Genomic DNA, 21,762 nt, shown 5'->3' with positions numbered 1-21,762 from the left:
TTGGTGCTCCTCGTTCCTTTTCTGAAGCTTTCTCGACATAAAAAGCCGAACAACTCCCCGGGGATGAGCTTTTCCTTATTAACTTTTTCTAGAGTAATTCATCAATTTCCTTTTTACATATTTCAAGAAGCCTTGGATTCATTTGAATAGGCCTAGCTTTAGTTGGTATTTTGTTTTCATTAAAACCTTCCTCATAAGGTAAACTTACTATATGCTTTTTCCTATTCCAAAAGGCGTTTGGTAGATCAGCACAAATTTCTTCTTGTATTTTTCTTCTAATATTTTCAATAATCTTCTTATTCTCTGGAAATGAAAGTTTTTCATTTATTGTTCTGTACTTTACCTCTTCTTTTAGATGACATAAAAATCTTTCTTTATTTTCTATGATGTGTTTGATGTTATTAACTTCTCTGATTTTTGGCTTGTCTATAAAATCAAATTTTACACTATGACCTTCTAAGTTTGATTCAATTCCTGTGCTATCTATTTTCAAAGGATATAGTAAATTTAGAAAAGGTGTCCCAAGTATAACGGCTCAACTTAATCCTTAAACCATAATAAAGGGTATTTTGAAACAATTACTATTGTCACATATTGCAGCATTGGAAAGTTTATATTTGATCATTAACCTACTACTATCTGCTGTATTGAGTATTTGAGTTGTTTTACAAAAGCATTTAGTAGGTACTAATCCCTCGTTTATACAATTAAGATCCGCTCCTGAGTCTATTAGTGCAAGGGACTGAAAGCTATATTCTTTATTTACTATTATTCTTATTAAGGTAAACCATTTCTGAGTGATGACTTTATCCAATAGGTTTACAAAATTTTTGTTTTGCATAATATCATCTTCTTATTTTGAGTTGGATGATTTCGGAGTTTCTTTTATTGGGAATGATGGGTGTTTATGATTTTTTATAAGGCTATCAAATTCAAATTCTTCATTTGTATCGTTATCAGAAAATTCAGCGGCCATTTCTAATATCTTTATTCTATTCTTAAGATTCTGTACTTCAGTTGTTATTTCATTCATTTCTTGTTTTAGTTCAGAAATGGATGGTTCTTTCTGAGAAGTATCTTTGTTATTAATTCTTTTTAGTATTTCGGCTAGACTATATTCTTCTTGTGTTTTTACAAGAGGGACTGGTTTCCTTTTTGATTTAGCTACTTGGATGTATTGGGTTAAGGCTTCCCTTTTTGCTTCTGGGTCACTTATCTTATCTATTAAATCTATGATTAAATTTTCTTCATTTGTGAGAGTATTAAGATTTTTGCAGAAACAATCTTCCATCGGTTCATCAGAATCTGAACTACTTAGTATTAAATTTTCATCACATATTTCTCTATCTAGAGACTCAGAATCAGAACTTGATGTGTTATTATCAGTTTCTATTTGAAGTATATCATATATTTGAGTTATAATCTCCTTTTCAATCTGTAGGACATTGATTTTCTTTTTAATCTTACATTTGTTTTTGTAATGTCCTACTTTCCCGCAATTATAACATACTGGAATTTTTCTTTTTCCCCTTTTGAGATTGGTTTTGGGACAAACTTTCTAGTAAACTTGTCTTTAATCTTCTTTTGACTAGACTTTTTGTTTTTTCTTTTATAAGATTTATCCGATGAAGGTACAGTATTATAGCCAAATTGTTCGCAAAAATCTCCTAATTCTTTCTTGCCCGTCATTCTGTGCTTATCGAGTTGCCTTTTTAACTTTAAATCAGTACATAGGGCAAGACCTTCTGCACAAATCTCTGCAGATAGTTCTCCTAGAGTATAAAGGGAGTACGGGCTTATTCCTCCATTCTTATTCTTCAATCTATTTTTTACTTTTTCGGCAAACAGATAAGGTAAACCTGCTATAAATTTTTCCTTCCAATGATCTGCACTATGGTCTTTTCGAGATAGAAGGAGTGAAAAGAATACGTCTTTATACCATTTGTAGTGAGATAATGTTGAACATCTTAAATTAGATAATAGATCTTCCGATCTAGCATCTAATAAAGAAGTACTTCCTACAAAATGTAAGGTTATTGTATAGATGAGTGTATTAACTGCATCGCTTTCACTATGAGATATCTCTTGATTGTATTCATTTTTAACAGTCCAGTGTCTTGTAGTGTTTAATAGCTGTTGTTTAGTGGTTTCACTCATGTGAAAATCCCACCATCATCTTAACCATCCTGTAAACCCACAAACAATAGCTTTGGCTACTTCTTGGTCATGATTACCGGCTACTTTACAAGCCGTGGCATACATGGTCATATGCTTCATGGTATCAACTATTTGATGGTCAGACATACCATCGTTCTAGCCGAGTAGGATACAGTACTTGAAATTAAATCTTCTTCGAACTGTATATCTACTGGGGTCGGCCTAGTATGGTACATCTTTGATTGGGCAGTAGGACTCCATTTCCTTCCATAATCTATCCTATTAATATTTGAACTAGATTCTTTGAACGCTTCCTCTATTTTGAATATCTCATCATTATTTAATGAGTCTTCTTGAAGTACCATAGCTTCTGATTCAACTATTACCCTTTTTCCCCTCTTTATCTTTTATGCTTAACTGGGATAGTTTCTTTACTAGTTCATCAACCAATTCTTTATTTTCTTCCTTTTTCTTTATCCCTTTTAGGCTGAATCTTTCTTCATTTATCTTTGGAGGGGTTTTGAATAATACTGCCTTCTTTTTATCTTGTTTTTTACTAACTTCACCTTGAGGTTTTCCTATTATATTTTCAATCCTAGTAATTTGTTTACCAATAGACTCTAGACAAAGGTTGGTATAATTGTTTTGTTCTATTATGTGTGGGATCATTTCTATTTTATGGCTATGCTCATTAGGAACCATCTTATAGGGAGAGGCTTTTGTTTCAGGTTTATCTTTTAATATTCTTTTTATTTGAAGGCTTCTTTCCGGAGGATGTATACTTTGTATTTCCTCTCTTTTTATTGTATAGAAGATTAGATATTGATTTTCTAATGTATTCAATTCAAAATTGGGAATAGGAATATCTTTTTCTTCAAGAGTTGATTTTAACCAGTTAAAGAATCCTATATTTTGTTTATTCTTTTTTATAAATTTATTGTATCTTTTATGAAAGGCGTCTAACAATTCTTTTGAGAACTTTGCTAGATACCATTCTCTTATCCCTTTATTAGTTTCAGAAAGATAATCATTTTTTAATAATTCTAGGTCTACATTGAACTTTTCTTCTTTTTGGAGAGTCAAGATATTAAAGTCCAGGTCAGAAAATGCTGGTTCACTCCCTGATGGACTAGGATCATAAGCCTTGTATACGGGTATATTAATGTTACTATTTATTCTTGTTAGCCCTTGTATTAACGGCTTATCCTGTATTGATGAAGTAGAATGTCTGGAAGGTGCAAGCATTCTTTTTGGAGGTCTTATCATATCTTCAGAAAAATTCAATCTTGCCCTTCGGCTAGAACTGAATTGGATGTCAATATTCCCATCTGGATATTCAATTATTTGATCCGGCTCATTATTAATAGGGGTTCTATACTGTTGGTTTTCATTATGAATAGGCTAGTTTTCTAGGAGTATTACTTGAGACCAATTTATTGATTTAGGGATGACAGTGTTTAATTTTTCTATATTTGTTTGAAAATATATTGTCTGTCCCCTGGTATCCATTTGTAAGACATTTGGACTTAATGTGTTCATGACTTTATAATATATTCTGTAGATTAGAGCAATATTTTGGGAACCAGGATTCATATCGAACCCTTGTGTTTTTAGATTTAAAGTAAGGACTTTAAGAAGATTGGGGTCCATTAACGAGATCGAGTAATTGGGAAAACAATTAAAATAAATAGGACCACTATATAAGCTAAACTCTACTACTGCTAATAGGGAGTCATAAAACTTATTATGCGTACTATCTCTAAGACATAGTAATATAGAGTTATTTAGTCCCAATCTAGTTAGGGATTTAACAGCTATCTGTATAAGACCTATATGTAGGTATTTATATTCCTTATTTTTATGAATTTGAATCATTTTATTTGATAACAGCTGAAAGCTTTCCTGTTCACTATTGACTGATATACTTTATTCAACTGTTTTTATCGCATAACTGGTTTTAAATTCAAAAGTACCCTTTTTATAGATATCTGTAATAGGAACTTTCGGAATATTCCAGTTATGAATTTGCTTTTCTATGTTTTCAATTATTATTTCCTCTTTATTTTTTATCCTAAGTGTACTGGATGATGATGATAATGTCCTATTGGATAGCGTCCTGATAAAATTTTCCATATCGGGTAACGGATGAGTACACGGGTCAATAGATTTATGTCACAGTGCCTTCCAACGGCTCTCCTGACCTAATTTGGCGATGGACAACTACGACCTTGGTCTCAACTCTCGGGCTTATCTAGGGTAAACCTTACAACAACTGGCCAACCATAATGAATAGTGTATAAGTGAAATAAGAGCCATCAAATCTTCATCATGCGGTTCAGAATGCACATCACTATTTTAATTTTATTTATTTTTATATAAATCTTATTAATATGAAATTTTGAGTGTATATACCTAACACTATTGCGCACCATATAAAAAAAATTATTTTCAATAATTTAAAATGACCAAACAACCCCCGTCATTTTTCAGGGGTATTTCAATCGTTTTATATTTTGGGAAATATTTTTTTTATATTTTTTATTTATGCACCCTATTTTAAAATTAAAACAGTGATATGCATTATGAACCGCATGATGAAAATCTAACGGCTCCCATTCCACCTATATTACTATTCATTATAGCTGGTCAGCTATTATTAGCTTTTCCCATATATATATAAAAGATCATTCTGGGATACACCATACTAATGGTGAAATTAGAATCTCTCACTCTAAAATTTACATCAATAATAGTTTGGTTGAAATTTACATCAATAATAGTTTGGTTGAAAATTTCAAGAAGGGCATTGTTGTAACTTTGAAATTGCTTTTAAAAGTTCATTCATTATTCAAAAATTCCAAGGAAACTTTTTATGGTCAAAAATCATTTTTGAACATATAAGGCATTTTTTGGTCAAATGTTTTGAAAAAGTAAATTCTAAGTTCACAATTAGTGTGGTGTATTCTAGAATAATCTACACACACATATAGGAAAAAGTTCATATGCAGGCATGCTCGCATATAAACTTGAGCAACGGTGGTGATTGAAAGACTATCTTTAAATCTTGCGGGCATGTAGGCATGCGTGCATGGTAACCCTGTCCATATGCAGAGAAGGTTCTAGATATGGCACAAATAATAAATTTACCTTATCTCCTGAACCTGAAGCATTGGTACAATAGGAATGGCTAAATGGTTCACAAATAGCCATATCCACACCACTTTCATAAAAAGCAGCCATGGATGTTTGGTCTTCAACATCACTGAAATTATGATACGGAGCTTGGCCTTCTAACCGCCCAGAATGGAAATCCAAGCATGGAACGACTGGAGTTTGCTGGCACATCCGATGCTTGAGATCAAGTACCATATTTCTTTCAGGGATTTCTGATCCCAGGCTCACACCTGCAGCTGTGTAGGGGAAGAAGTGCAAGATAGGAGGAAAAGAAATGTGGCCCTGAAAGCATAAAATAACCAGCATTATGAATATGAATGGGCCCCAAACTCACTGAGAAATGAGAAAATGGATCAATGAGTTTTGAGGTTTTCTTACCAACAGTTTGACTGAATTGCCATACTCATCCACTGATGCACGTTGCAAATGGATGCACAAAATCTGAAATCAGATCGTTACACTGAAAGATATGTTCAGGGTTTAAACCAACATGACAGTTTGTCAGGTGAATACAGCAGACATCAGCGAAAGAAACTAACATGGTAGAAAGAAATGAGAATAGGATAAGTACGGGAGAAAATAAATTAGACTTTGCAAAAATATAGTCACTGGGTCATCCTTGTCAAATGAAATGATGGATCGTGATGAAGAGAGGAGGGGCCAACAACTCACACATGCGCTTACACACAGAGCTAATCATGTCATTCAGCAATGATGACTTCAAGACTATTGTTTTCCATAGTACATTGTACATTAGATTATAGTATACTTCCCCATGAGAATAAAAAAAACATATTCTTTTTTTTTTTTGAAATGTAGAAATAAATAAAATATCCAAGAAAACTCTAATTTTCGAACCTCTGGGCAACGTCCAATGCTCAATTGCTTCATCACACATGAAAAATTGGTAAAACAAGGTACCCCCTTCTGTAGAAGAATATCTTTGCATTTACACTCATCGTAATTAGTGCAACTCCTTAGTTTATGTATCAATGCCTGAAACAAAACAAAACAGCCAAGTTGCCAGGCAAAAACCAATGCTCAACTTCTTGCTTTTCATTTCTCTATACATCTCTGAACAATTTTGGAAGCCCACGCACGAAAAGGCTGGCCAGAGAAAAGACAAGGAAGATGTGTAATATAATCAATGTGGTTATAATAACAATGAACATGTGGTTTATCACCATCCAATCAATGGTTGGAAGATGATGGAGTGTGAGTAGGCATGTTAAACTCATTCAATAACATTTTTGGCAGCCCAATTCCCCACTATTACCATCCAACCAATTCATGGTATGGTGAAAATATCAAGGTCATGGAGTTATTATGGCCATAAAGATCATATTATAAGGGCTCAAAAGAAAATATTGTTTTAATGAAGAAACATTGACAAGTTTAAGTTGACAGAGAAGACCTCGTTCCCATCCATTTTGAGACCAAAATATTTTATAGCAGCCATATGAAAGCAATGGTTGCAATGGTAATTTTCTATCTGTTCTGCAGCAATAAGCTTCCTAAGGCAGTCATCAATGGTACATCCCACCACCTACATGCATTTCATAGGAACAGTAAGAAAACAAAAAACACAAAAAAACAAAAAATATATATTAAAAGGTAATTATGGTTCACATCCTCATGCTTTTACACCCAATCTATTTCTACCAATTGACCAGGATCTTAATAAATCGCTAGGTTATCTGCAATAAAATAATTATCAAAGGCAAAGTATATCATAACCCAAGGAGTCTACAATATGGTTTCCAAAAGGGCACCACCCTCCATTCCTGATTATGGATACATGGACGGTGGAGAGGCTCAACAGTAAATTCACGTTCAGTTAATATCAACTATCCTTGGAGTACCACAAACTATACTACATTGGATTATGGTATGCTTTGTTTGTTTCCTATTTCATGCTTTAGATACTCTGTACATAGTAGTGGTAGATACAATCTCCTAATAAATGAGTAGATGCAAACAAAAAAGGGTAAGTCAGTGGGGATTTGGGCCCCTACGCTTTGGTGAGAATGGAGTCAAAGACTTCATCATAGGGCTCGTTGGTACTACCGCCAAGGCCCCAGCCCATTCTCGCTAGAAAGGTAAGTCAGTGGAGACTTGGGCCCCTACCCATTAGCGAGAATGGAGTCAGAGACTTCATCATAGGGCTTGTTGGTACTACCGCCAAGGCCCTAGCCCATTCTCAAAATGAGTAGATACAATCAACTAATAAATGACATTAATCAAAACATACAATTTCCCCATCCATATCCAGCACAGGTGAGAGCGGCAAGCAGTGGAAAAACTCGAAATCAATAGAAAGCTGCAAATGTACAAACACAAGAGACATGATTCAGCAGCTATTGTTAAAGGGATAAATGTTTGACTTCAATAAAATAATTGCATTACGCCTAACTTCATTCAGGAATGCCACTTCTATCCACCCACATTAATAGCAATTATTAACAATAAGTTATTTGTCTCGATATCCAGCAGAAATAAGTGTATTGCATGCATGAAGTACTTGAGGCATCAAAGTTGTGAAGTTCATTGTTGTTTTCTATGAGCAACATTTTTATTCATTAGGCTATGCTAGAAAATTTCAATATCCACAAAACACCCCCAAAACCAAAATCAAAATTATAAAAATAAGCAGGGAGTGCTAGAGATCTGCCTATTTCTGAGCTTTTTTTTTTTCTCTTGTTTTATATGTGATCGGTAATTACATCTCTGAACTACCAAAAAGAGAGAAAGATGATGGACCTTCCCAATTCCAACATATTACCAACACTTAGATAAGAAGGAAAAGAAATAAAAGAACAAAAATGGAACACCTTTCCAACCAATAAATTTAGCAACATTTAAAAGAGAAGCAGTCTATTCTTAGCACTTTTGACCTGAAATGAACATCTTTTACAACCCAAAAAACTGCCAAGGGTTCCATCAAAGGGACCACGGAAATTTTCCTGCCACCTTTGCCGATCATGGTGGCTCTCCCTCTCTTTTGAGCTCAAATGTAAACGATGAGAAAAAGAACATATATCTGCCAGGGAACCACCGTCTGGTTCGCAACTTTCGATATATTCCTCTTTCAAAGCAGATAATAGATACAGGAGAGCTTCTGCAGCATCCTGCATGTGAGATGATATGAACTGTTTAGCCATATTGTATATAGATGCACAAGAAGAAACCAAGCGTACTGGGTAAAGTTAAAGCTCTGCCAGTTCTGACCTGCTGTCTTGTTAAGTCAAAACTTGAAACATAAAGGCTCATGGCGTGCATCACCTTTAGTGGACTAGAAATCGTTCTTTCTGCTCGAAGGGCAGATAGCTCTATAACAAAGAAAAATAGTATTAGAAATGTAGGAAATCACAAAACAACAGTTTCGAGGTACCTTGGATAAGGTTTGTTCATACCAAGGAGCACAAAAACAAAGAAAATTCAGCCTAATGTAGAAAATTATTATATCAGCCAATAGAATCATGTAAAAGTGCACAAAAAGCACCATAAAAAAGTAAGCAAGACATTGGTGCAGAGTTCATTGTCTTTCCTAACAGATGCAAATATGGGACTGTCAAAACTCAGATGGGTGATTATATGGTACAAACCAAGCTTTATGGAAAACATTTTAGAATGATGATGTTACATGTGTGCAATGGCAGAGCATATCAAACAAAGAAAGGGAGTATCAGCTTGGCCCGTTTCAAAGACAAACACCAAGGGTTTGGACCCTGACCTTCGTCATACAAACCGGGTGCCTTAACATTACAACAAAAACCACTAGACAAAAGTGAGAATGCTATAAATTGAAAAAATGAAATAGGTTGAATCGTTACAACAGAAAATACCTTCCAACAATGTGAATAATGATGCAGTTAGAGGCATGTCTTCTAGTCTTTTCTCCAGTATTGAATCATCCGCATGTATCAGATTTTGTAGGAAAGCATGGAAGCGACAGCAACTAGCCAAGGCCTGTTTAGAATTATCAGTTTCAAGTAAATAAAGATTCTAAATTGAAGATTAGAAATAAAGCTCAAAAACTTTTTAGTAAAGATTGAATTTCTTCTAACTGAATATCAATAGGACTCATATTAGGAACATCATCAGTGTCTCTGTAGAGGTGGCGCAGACATGAAAATGCTTGGTGCGATGCCAATCGGAGCCAGTTCACAACAGGTAAGCAGTCTTTCGCAACCACTCATAAAACCAGAAAATCTGAAAAGAGTAACCTGATTCTGAAACAACCAAGACAAAAGATCCCAGACCAGTTCTCATATGCTCTACTATCCTAATGGTCTATTAAAAAATATGCTTCAAGATCTAAAGATTACAAAATCTCAAAAAAGGTGATCAAGTTCAGCAATTTTTTCGTAGTTAGATGACTTCATTGCAGAATTCCATGAAAATCAAATTTGTGATTCTTTGTTTACTTTTTCTCTTTGTTTACTTTTTCTTTATGGCCGACTCAACTAGCAGAATATTTTGAGTTTTATTCTAAAACTTGGTTTTGATAGAGTTTTTTAGTTGATAAATTAAATGTAGCAGAAATAATACCAAAGAAAATTGTCGGTTAGTATGTAAGCACTACAAAAATAGTGGTAACTTTGGTATACATTCCTCTTTAGATTTGATCTCAAGCTCGAAACCTGTTGTTCACATAACTTATTTTCTCCAAAACTGGAAAACATGTCAAATTTTTTTCTGAGATTGACTAGGTCTAGCTGTGACCAAGTCAGGGACCAAGTTCAAGTTTTTAAAATACTGCTTTATAAATGGGGGCATTAGAATTCAAATTCAAGGGATTGAGATTAACAGCTCCAAAGAAGATGAAGAGGAATGAATTTCTTTGTGAAATAGGCCTGTGCCCATAGCATGTACAATGGCAAAAGTTGCAAGTCATAAGTATCCCTCGTGTATATGTAAAAAGTGTGCATACCTTTCCCTTAACAAAGCTAAAGTCATTCAGAAGTATGTGATATTATCTCCTCATCCAAAGATGCTTTCACGAATCCAAATATGAGGACATCAGCAAGATTGTTAGAGTGCTTTAAAACCCAGCTGTGTGGATTGGGAATTGCCGATCCAAACTGGGAATTGCTTCGGATTGGACTGGTTCCCAGAAAGTATCCAAACCAGCCCAATCCACGGCTAAAACCTTATTTTTCTATTTTTTATTTATTTTTCTTCTTCTTTAATGCTATTCAACAACATTTCTTCAATCTAAGAAACCTAAATGAGTTTCTTCCATTTTCTTTTTTTGTTTTTAATTTGATCTGGCAGATCCAAATCAGGATTAGTGGGTGGATGATCCGCTCCACTGATTCGTGTTTACAACTCTAGTAAAAAAGAAGCAACAAATAAGGAGAATGTCTTCAGCCAGCAGCTTTCCAGTACAACCTGAGAGACAAACTTCATGAAATTGCTTCTTATGAAAGAACAAATTAGAGCTCATCTTCAGTGCACTCTAGATGTAAGAGAGTCGCTGCGACAGAGATACAATGTATGCCCAGATCATGTGATGGGAATTCTACTCATGCAATTTCCGTGAGGCTGTTGGCCATACGACAGTATGCTACTTAAGCAGGAGACATTTTGTTGCATGTAAATACACCAAGATATGAGATAGAGAAAAGGAAGAAGGTAGCCAGATGCAAAATGTATGTCAATGGGAAACCCAGCACAATTGACACCCTAGTAGCCGCAACATGAAGTGATTAAAGACCATAATAAGAGTGTAGCACTCAAGTGATGAAGGACACACTACATTTCCTTCTAAGGCAACATGTAGAAATTATGCTTGTATTAGAAAGTCCTCAATTCAAATGGTCACATATTCTTGCACTGGAAAGTCCTCAATTCAAGTGGGAATCACATAACCCCACACAAATCACTTTGGGAAATCAAAAACCATTCAAGACAAACCAAAAGAAGATAAAGGAATTCTGGATATCACGATGAACAACAAAGAGCCATTCGAGGCAATCAAAATCTGCTTAAGACAACTGCTCTAAGGCTATGAAAAGCTACTTACTGTAATTGCAATATAATTTACGACACTAAAGAGCCATAATATTCTCATAATCCAATGAACTTGCATGCATACACTGGAAAGATAACTGATCAAACTCTAACCAACTTAATTTGGCACCAATGAACTGCTTTGGTTTGCTTGTTGTGAATACAGAAACTTGTCCTTTAGTAAGAAATCACCTTTTAAACTTAATTGACACTGAAAGTCTCTAAGCCAAGAATGTACCAACCGACTCTGAATCTAAGAGAGGCAAAAGGCAACTCAACCATGGAAATCATTCCAAAGGAGTGTATACTGCTCCTATGTTAAATCTAATAAACATAGCATATAACTTGAAGATAACAAGGGTCTAGACTGCTTCCAGATACCAATGGCAAGAGTTGTTGTCATCATCTCCCATGGACAAACACAGCCAGTTTTCCAACTGGTACATGAGTTCTCCAAGGACATACCAAAGCATAAACTAAGGTTGTCAATGAAATAGTTCCACAAAAGTTGCTGAAGCTACATGAGGAACTCACCTATAAAAAGATGTATTCATATCCAACAAAAAACACCTACTTATCATGCTGCAACACTTTGCATGGAACTACTGGCATCTCTTTGAGCCACAAACAAAATTGAAAAGACATTAACACAATCTTCCCCTAACTCGTCATTAAATATGCTCATTATCCTTCAATTTTAATAGAATATTCTTACTTTTTATTTTCCAATAAGCACTGATGTTGCTGGTCCTCTTCTAGAGTTCCGTTAAATGTGATATGGTGTTCATGACATCAAATGACCATGGATCTAACAAACTGATATACCGATTTCACGGAAACAAGAACTACCAAATCACTCGAACGTTGCCAGTGAAGTGTAGTAGTCAAGGAAGACATATTCATTATAAAAGAGCCAATGACATGTTGGATTTTATTCCATTAAGCTATGCAACAAGGAAATAACAAGCTGCAACTGGTGTAGGGTGGATTGTAGAACAGATAGTTCTCCCACTTACTAAAGTTTCTTGCTCCCTAAACTGCCAAAATCAGGTATAGCTAGTTCATATTTGATTCGTTTAATGATAAAGAGCTTATTCGGTGATACAATCAAGATAAAAGAGAACCTATCCGCTGGATTATAATACAGGTTCAAATGGATGAAAGTTCATCATCATCATCATCATCAGAATCTTTTCCTAGCTAATTGGGGTTGGATATACGAATCCTAATCAGCCATTCTACTATGTTAAGGGTCATACCCCAATAAGGTCACAAGTCTCCATATCTTTTCTCGCTACTTCCAACCATATCCTTGTGGGCCTAACCCTTGCCCTTTTTTTTGAGCCTTCTACTTGACTAAACTCGCAGCTCCTAACAAGTGTTGTACTGGGTCTGCGTTGCACATGGACAGCCCACCTAAGTCTATTATCTCTCATTTTATCGTTTATTGGTACCACACCTAAATTCTCTCGATTATATTCATTTCGAATTTTATGCCATCTCGTCTTGCCACTCATCCATCTCAACATCCTCATCTCAGCTAGTCTCACAGTTGTCGTATAGAACTTGTCCTTTAACTTCATTGGTATGCGGCAATCATATAAAACTCTAATTGCATATCTCCACTTCGGCTACCCAGCTCTAATTCTATGTGCAGCATCTTACTCAATCTCTCTGTTTTCTTAGATTATCGACCCAAGATGTCGGAAGTGCGATTTTTTTAGTATTTCTTGCCAGTCAATCTTAACTACTTCCTCGTCTCTAATCCTATTATTATTAAACTTGCATTCCATATACTTTGTCTTAGTCCAATTAATTTTAAAACCTTTAGATTCTAGAGCATCCCTCCAAAGTTCCAACTTTATGTTGACGACGTTTCGAGTCTCATCGATAAAAACTATGCCGTCCGCGAACAACATATACCATGATATCTCATCTTGTAGGTACCTAGTTAAGTTGTCCATACTAAGACAAAGAGGTATGAGCTCAATGCTAACCCCTGATGCAGACAGTAGACATATTGTCACTGGAAACTCACTCATCTCTATTAGTTGTTCGCAAACTGATTAGTGCTCCCTCATACATATTTTTCACCATGTTGATGTAGTGTCTAGAGACTCTTTTATTATCCAACACCCACCTAATCAAATCCCGATATACTCTATCATAAGCTTTCTTTAAATCAATAAAGACCATGTGGAGGAGGTCTTTTTACTTTGTCCTGAACTTCTCAATCAATTGCCTAAGTAGGAAAGAACCTCAGTTGTTGACCTCTCTGGCATAAAACCAAATTGATTTTTTGATACACTCGTTTCATGCCTTAGTCATTGCTCAATCACTCTCTCCCACAACTTCATAGTATGGCTCATAAGTTTGATCTCACAGTAGTTCGCATAATTTTGTATGTCTCATTTGTTCTTATAAATAGGTACCACAATATTTTTCCTCCATTCATCTGGCATTTTTTTTGTTCTCAACACCTTGTTGAACAGCTTGGCAACCAATCAATGCCAATCTCCCCCATACACCTCAAACCTCTATCAGAATACCATCTAATTCTAAAGCCTTTCCTATCTTCAAGTTCTTCAAAGCTTCGTTTACTTCTGATATCCCAATCCCACCAATGCATCTATGACGTCCGCCCTCATTTATGCAACAGTTCCTTCCACTGCCATGTTCCCATTGTGTTCATCAATTAAAAATTTTTTAAGATAAACTCTTCACCTTCCATTGACCTCTTCATCCTTCACCAAGACCCTTTAATCCTCACTCTTAATGCATTCAATATGGTCTAGATCCCTATATTTTTTTTCTCTCATTTTTGCTAAATTGAAGACATTTTTCACCTTTTCTTATTCCATGTTTATTGTATAGATTATTATATATGTTAAGTTTAGTTTTCCTTACTATTTATTTAGTGTTTTTTTAATATTTTTATATTATTCTAAGTTTTGATCATTTCTATTACATTACCGAGTTTTATAATATGATCGATTTTCGGTAATAGCCTTATGAACCTCATCACTCCACCAACAAGGTTCCTTAATGGAATTTCTTTTCCCTCTAGTTTCTCCTAAAACTTTTTTTGCCACTTTCTTAATACAGTTAGTCATCTCATTCCACATAACATTGACTTGATGTTTAGAGTAATAGAGTTTTATTTTCCATATTTAACTAATTTATCCCTAAATAAGTCGATTTTCTCATTTTTTAATTTCCACCACCTAGTTCTTGTACACCTATTAATTTCACCCCTTCTCTTCCATATCTTTATGCAGACGTCTATAACCACGAGCCTATGTCAGATAGTCAAACTCTCCCTTGAGATAACCTTATTGTCTTTACATGATGGTCGATCTATCTTCTTAACTAGGAAGAAGTCTATCTAGCTTTTATCTTATCCAGTTTTATAGGTTCTAAAATGTTCATCTCACTTTTTAAAGTAAGTGTTTGCTAATGCTAAGTCGTAGGCCATAGAAAAACCTCACCCATCTCTTTCTTTCACCAAAACCATATCCCCCATATACTCCTTCATATCCTCTATTATCCTTCTCTACATGTCCATTTAAGTCCTCTCCTAAAAGGGTCCTCTGTCCATTTGGTACGTCTTGGACTAGTTCATCCATGTCCTTTCAAAATTTTCTTAATTCTATCATTTAGTCCTACTTGCAGTACATATGCACTAATTACGTTAATTATCTCTTCTCCTAATACAAATTTAATTAATAAGAGCCTATCACCTAGTCACTGGACATTAACTACTTTATCTTTTAAATCTTTGTCTACTATTATGCCTATGTCATTTCTATATTATCCTTTCATGTATGCTAAAGTTTATACCCATTTATTTCCTTAGCTTTTCCGCGTCTTACTTTGTTTTCTGTAGACAAACTATGTTTACTCTCATTCTTCTTGTTGTATGCACTAACTTCATACTCTTACCTGTAAGTGTTCCTACATTCCATGAGCTTGGGCAAATCTTAATCTCTTGGAGCAGCTTCTTTACCCGCGCTCGTTCAGAATATCGCTATAACCCTTGCTTATTTTTCATCGAAACCAGGAGGCATTGTGGCACGTCACTTTTGAGGAATGCCGCATTTCTCACTGTAACCAAGTTCTGGTACAACGTGTCGCTTATCGGGAAAGCCCAAGCATAAGCAAATAACATAGATTCAGGATTCATGGAAAAGTTTTGGCGAAGTTTTACATTGGCAACCTTCCTAACACAACCCACCTCCTCTACCTGGGCTTGGGACAGAATAAGAGAAAGTTTAAGGTCCTCATCTTTCTTAGACCAAAATGGATAAAAGTTCCATATGCTAAATAAGTAAGTAACAACACTTATAGCTCAAGTGGATATTGGAAATAAAAAGAGACCAAGAGTTACCTGTAAAATTACATTTAAGAAGCAATTGTTGCCCATATTTTGCAGCCCTGGTACAAAGCATAACTTATCCAAAGAATGTTTCCTCCCAGGCATAAATCTGCCCAACATATTCATCCATGGAAAATTTCCATCTTTCAGAGACAAAAACCACCCAACTAAACCAGCACCAAAAATTCCAGCAGTAAACACGAAAACTTGACCAAGCAATACTCCCTTGAAAGGAAATGATATTCGATCACCATGTTTACGCATGTCAAAGAGTCGATGTATATTGAATTTCTCTGCATTTCTCCACTTCACTTCTTTAATTGTCTTCATTTTGTAGACATTTGGGGTTGTCCAATAATCAGCCTTGAATCATATGCGTGAACCTTGAAAGGCAAGCTTCATAATTGAATGTGTAGAATTCAATCAAATAAGAAACAAGACGTTAGAAAAAACACGTAGTTTACATGCTCATGGTATTGAAATAATCAGAGAACTCCATAATCGACAACATGGAGTCCTTACTATACAAGCAAAAATGAAAGCGACCAAACTCCAAGAAGAACAATTAGAGCACCAAAACAACAGCAGATGATTGTATTTTCTCAAAAAGTCTATGATCTGTAGGTCAGCGATATCCTTAGATTTCATGAAATGTAATCATGATATCAAAAATGTGCATGTACCAGTTATTGTCGACTAATTTTAAATACAAAGAAAATGAAAAGTCTTAAAAACGCCTATAGGCGAAGTGCTACAGTGTTTCGTCAGCATGTCCGTAACGGTTTTGCCTAAAAACCGCCACAGACATATGGGAACCATGAGGGTCCCCCCATATTTCTTGCTTCAAATTTGCATAAAAAAATCCCTTCATGGACTTGCTATGTCCATGACGGACCGCCACGGACATGCTAAGTCCGTGACAGTCTTTAATCCATGCCGTCGAAAAAAATCGGACGGCGCTGAACCTATGGGCGAAATACTGTTCATTTTCGCCCATAGGTGTTTTGTAGTCTCATCCCAAAGAAAAAATAACAAAACTTTTTGCCAATTGATCATTAAAGAAAACCGTCAACGATTCAGTTTTTGTGGTAGAGGAAATCAGGGATTCCTTTTAATATGAAAAAATGCCTGAAAAATCCTTTCGCTTCTAAAATAATGAATGATAAACTACCAAAAATTAGCAAAATGGAACTAAGGGAAAGTGATACACCAAACACGAAACTACCAACCCTAAATCAAATTTAGCAGTTTCATTCATGTTTAATCATCAGCTAAAAGAGAATCATTCACATATTCAATTTATTTCTTCACTCGAATCAGGTTAACAAGTACCAGCACAAAAAGCACAATATACTTGCAAAAAGAAGTAATAAGGCAATATGATGGATGATCCACACAAAAACAAAAGAAATAGAGAAATAGACAGAGAAAAAAGAAATCTATCAGAGAATGTTTCCTTAAACTCATTCCTTTTAATATAAAAAAACAAGACATCAATCAATAAATAAATATTCTCCATAGCCACAACTTCTGCACCTGACCAAAGAATTAGGGTTTCTATTTTATCTAGATCAAAGTAGTAGTGGTGGCCAGTGATTACTTTTTAAACTTGTTCTCCAAATAATTCATTTTCCTTTAAAAACCACAATTTTATAAGACAAATACATAGTAGTAATTCACCAAGAACAATTAAAGATGATTATAAACGAAGGATAATAGCAGTGATATTTGGGAAAGCCCCTAAATGGCTACTCAAAAAACAGAACCATTAACAAAGACTTACTACTTAAAATGAGAGAGCTGAAACTATATTGCAGAACCTTTCACATTTTTTTTAAAACCTAACGCGTGCCCGCCAAAAGTAAGCATTCATAAAAGGAGCCGGTTTACCAATCACCTTTATGCCAGGGCATCACTTTTTCCATGTTATGTGAAGTCATGAGTTATGAAATGTTCGGTGAAGTCATGAGTTATGAAATCGAGTGAGACTACGAAGCATGGTAAACCCATGGTTTAAAAAGCTGATCGGTGATCCGGATAGGGCATCTCAAAAACCTATTTGGATCGGCGAATCGGCTATCCGGATCGAAAATCGGGTGAATCGATCAGATTAAAGCTTCAAACAAATTTCAAAAAATTATTAAAATTCATTATAAATATTTTTTTTTTAAGAATTCAATAAAAAATGAGGGTAATCCATTAAAAATTTTAATTTCTTTGCATGAATATGCAAATATTGATATGTTATATCCCTGCATGAACTATTATTTACCATTTAATTTACGTCACACAAAAGGATAATATAGAATTATCATGGAATAAGTATATCAACATACATGGACTACAATAAAGCATACAATTAGTAACATATGATCTAAAAATAAAATGACAGACGACGTCCTTTTTCTTCTTAGTCACGCCGGTGCCATTGATTGAATCCGTTTGATAATTCATTGATTCGATCTAAAAACGAATCATCGATATTAGCAGGCGTCTGACTATATCTAAATCCTTGAGTATTAGTGTTCTGTTGTGTTCTCAATCCAAAATCCCCAAAGCTTGTCCATCATTCATACTCACCTACACTATCGTGCTCATCCCTACCCTATTGCTATTGGGACTCGATATGTGAATAATGTGGCTGGGATAAGGTGGCTTCGGAATCATCATCTCTCTCATTTTCCCTTAGACCCCCTTCTCACTCTCCCTCATTAGGTGCAATATCACTGATATCTCCGACGAATTGTGAATACGTTGGCTAACTGCTTCCTTTTTCATGCTGCTCATCACCTTCTTCAAGATCTTCCTCATCGATAGCCTCAAGGAACGCTCTCTTGTGCAACACTGGCTCCTCCTCTTCTACTACCCATTGGTCTACTATGTTTGCGACAAATATTGTGTCTAACTCTATCGGCCCATAATCTTCAAGCTTCTTTCTTATTTGTCGCTCTTGGAGGTTTAAGTTGTAATGAACGTATACTAGTTTATGAAGCTTTTCCGAAGCGAGTTGATTTCTCGTAGTAGTGTGCAACCATTGGAACGTACTCCAGTTGCGCACACAGCCAGTAGTAGAACATGTCTGGAAGAGCACCTTGATTGCTATATTCTTTCGGTGAGGTCCATCAATACCATATATCTCCCACCATTCAGCTATATTAAAATACAAAAAGCATTGTAAGGGCAAGAACAATTCATAAGATTAAATATATGAATGAACAAAATATTAGCTAGGGGATAACCGGGATCCATCTTAGTTCAAGAATTCTTGGCAAGTCTAGTTCCGAAGGATTCTACAGCATCCATATACATAGCAAGCTAAAACAAATATATTTCGTTTTAGTGCATTATTCCTCACAAATATAACAACTCAATAAAGTTCTTACCCAAACATTAAATAATACCTCATGATAATCAAAACCTGGTCACTATTTTCACATCTTTTTGAAAAATCACGATTTTTTTTTAAAAATCGATCATGTAATAAAAAAAATAAAAAATAAAACAATTCTTCACAGAGCCACTTAACATCAGTCATTCCAACTCAAAAATGCATTAACAACAAATTAAAAAAATACAGTTTTGCATTAAAAATATGATAACATGCATTTTTTTGCATAGATAATCTATCGACATAAAATTTTTTCAACAAAAACTTGAACAATAAAAATTTAAAATATGGTTTAATACCTCATGATAATCAAAACCTGGTCACGATTTTCACATCTTTTAGTAAAATCATCATTTTTCAAAAAATTCGATCATGGATAAATAAAAAAATAAAAAAAAAAGTACAGCAAACTCAAACAATAAAAATTAAAAATATGGTTTAATACCGCATGATAATAAAAACCTTGTCACGATTTTCACATCTTTTGGGAAAATCATCATTTTTCAAAAAATTCAGTCATAGATAAAAATAAAAAAATAAAAAAAAAAGTACAGCAAATTTTCAAAAAATTCGATCATGGATTACAAAACAAAAATCCCAAATTTTCAAAAAATTCGTTCATGGATTACAAAAAAAAAAATCACAAATTTTCAAAAAATTCGATCATGGATTACAAAAAAAAAATCACAAATTTTAAAAAAATTCGATCATGGATTACAAAAAATTCAATCATGGATTATGGATTACAAAAAATTCGATTATGGATTACAAAAAATTCGATCATGGATTACAAAAAATTTGATCATGGATTACAAATAATTCGATCATGGATTATAAAAAAAAAAACAAATTTTCAAAAAATTGGATCATGGATTAAAAAAATAAAAAAGCAAAAAATTCAATCATGGATTACAAAAAAAAATAAATAAATAAATTTCAAAAAATTCAATCATGGTTTACAAAAAAAAAAAAATTCAATCATGTATTACAAAAAAAAAAAGAAAAAAACAATTCGATCATGGATTACAAAAAATTCGATCATGGATTACAAAAAAAATTCGATCATGGATTACAAAAAAAATTCGATCATGTATTACAAAAAAAAAAATTCGATCATGGATTACAAAAAAAAAAAAAAAATCTATGTTCTTCATAGAGGCACCTTACATCAGCCATTTTAACTCAAAAATCCACCTCCAAGTGAATAAATTACATCTAATTGAGTATATTTTTTGATAAACAACAATATAAATAATCAAAACCCTAAATTATGAACACATTATCATCAATAAATCAAATCAAATCTATTAAATTGAGCAAAAAAAAAAAAAACGCAGTTCTTCCCAGACAACAATCATTGAATCTAAAAATGAAGCTCAAATTGAATACATCTGATTATAAACAAGACTATAACGATTAAAAACCTAGGAAATCTAACACATTATTTGTAATATATAGTGAACAAAAATCGAAAGGTAGAAAACAAAAAAAAACAGTAGAAATTTTTTTTCACAAACATCACTGTGTTCATCTAAAAAATCAGGCTGTAATTGAGTAAATTAAATAAAAAAGAATATGGTAAATTATAAAAGACACGATAAAGATTTAAAACCGTACAAATGTAACTCATTATTTTCAAAATATGAACTGAAATTGATCAAATGGCGAAAAAAAAAAAAAAAACCAGAGTTCTTACCTGGTTTCGTGAACCATGGCTTCAATCTCCAAATTACTCTGTTTTTTCAAAGATTATCACAAATTCGTAACAAAATTTTTTGATGAACACATTTATGATCAAAATGCCTAAAAATTTTCACAGATTCATGCCCTATTTGGCATGAAACAAAAGGAAAGGCGGAAACCCTAAAACCGCAACTTTCATGATCCAAAAACACGAAAAATCTCCACTATTTAATCCATGAAAAGGCTGAAAAAAGCTGCATAAAGCCTGAATTTTTTATCACATGACAAAAAAAACAAGAAAAATGATAAAAAAATGACAAATTTTGAAGAATCTCGTGAAGAACACTGTGCAGCCCGTGTTCTTCAAGGGACTCGCCGATTCCGTACAGTGAATCGGCGAGTCACTGTACAGAATCACCCAATTCTCTCTAGAACCGGGCGATTCCGTGTAATTTGCCTGAACCGGCACGTCCGGTTCGACTACGCGTTTTTTTTAAACACTGGTGCAAACCATAAGGCACCGTTTCGGTACCCGAAAATCTATATAGGTAAACATATTACAAGTTACTTAGGTACACATGAAAAAATGGAAATAAAATAATATAGGCAAACATATTACAAAATGGAAATAAAATACGTGAAATCTATTATCGGCACAATGGCTGTGAAATCCATTTACGTGCATTTTTTAGTTACAAGTCAGAAAATTAAAATAAAATAGGCTAAATCTATTACATGCATAATCGCTGTGAAATCCATTTCCATTAAGTACCAAAAAAAAAAAATCATCTATCCTACCATTCTCCTTCTATGCGCATTCATTTTTCCCACCTTTCTACATCTATTTTTATTTTCTCTCTCTAAACTCCATTTATAAGTGTTTTTACTTTCTCTCTAAACTCCATTTATAACCGTTTCTACTTTCTCTCTCTAAACTCCACTTATAAGAGTTTTACTTTCTCTCTAAACT

General features: G+C 34.2%; 1 protein-coding gene across 29 annotated transcripts in view; it reads right to left on the bottom strand.

Moving 5' to 3' along the window:
• Nucleotides 1-17,721, bottom strand: part of UBP27 (ubiquitin-specific protease 27) — a 36,768-nt gene extending 19,047 nt beyond the window's left edge. For 6 of the 29 annotated variants that reach the window (XR_002281364.2, XR_002281363.2, XR_002281365.2 and 3 more), the window contains exons 1-10: nucleotides 17,505-17,721; nucleotides 15,734-16,117; nucleotides 9,177-9,300; nucleotides 8,560-8,660; nucleotides 8,226-8,459; nucleotides 7,583-7,651; nucleotides 6,746-6,877; nucleotides 6,190-6,327; nucleotides 5,710-5,772; nucleotides 5,305-5,613 (exon numbers count right to left, since the gene is read on the bottom strand). Coding sequence is in view for 18 of the 29 variants with exons in the window: in XM_020668837.2 (XP_020524496.1) it covers nucleotides 5,305-5,613; nucleotides 5,710-5,772; nucleotides 6,190-6,327; nucleotides 6,746-6,877; nucleotides 7,583-7,651; nucleotides 8,226-8,459; nucleotides 8,560-8,660; nucleotides 9,177-9,300; nucleotides 15,734-16,051 (1,488 nt within the window). In the remaining 11 variants the exon portion in view is untranslated. Of the gene's footprint in view, nucleotides 1-5,304; nucleotides 5,614-5,709; nucleotides 5,792-6,189; nucleotides 6,328-6,745; nucleotides 6,878-7,582; nucleotides 7,652-8,225; nucleotides 8,460-8,559; nucleotides 8,661-9,176; nucleotides 9,301-15,733; nucleotides 16,118-17,504 lie in introns of all 29 variants that reach the window. The other 23 variants (XR_016044153.1, XR_016044151.1, XR_016044152.1 and 20 more) reach the window with 16 other exon arrangements.
• Nucleotides 17,722-21,762: the final 4,041 nt, after the last annotated feature.

This window comes from Amborella trichopoda, chromosome 11, assembly GCF_054954075.1.
Source record: "Amborella trichopoda isolate Santa Cruz 75 chromosome 11, AtrichopodaSantaCruz75HAP2 v2.0, whole genome shotgun sequence".
Taxonomy (NCBI): Eukaryota; Viridiplantae; Streptophyta; class Magnoliopsida; order Amborellales; family Amborellaceae; genus Amborella; species Amborella trichopoda.
The sequence above is the reverse complement of the archived record's forward strand: the minus strand, read 5'-3'. Positions and strand labels throughout refer to the sequence as shown.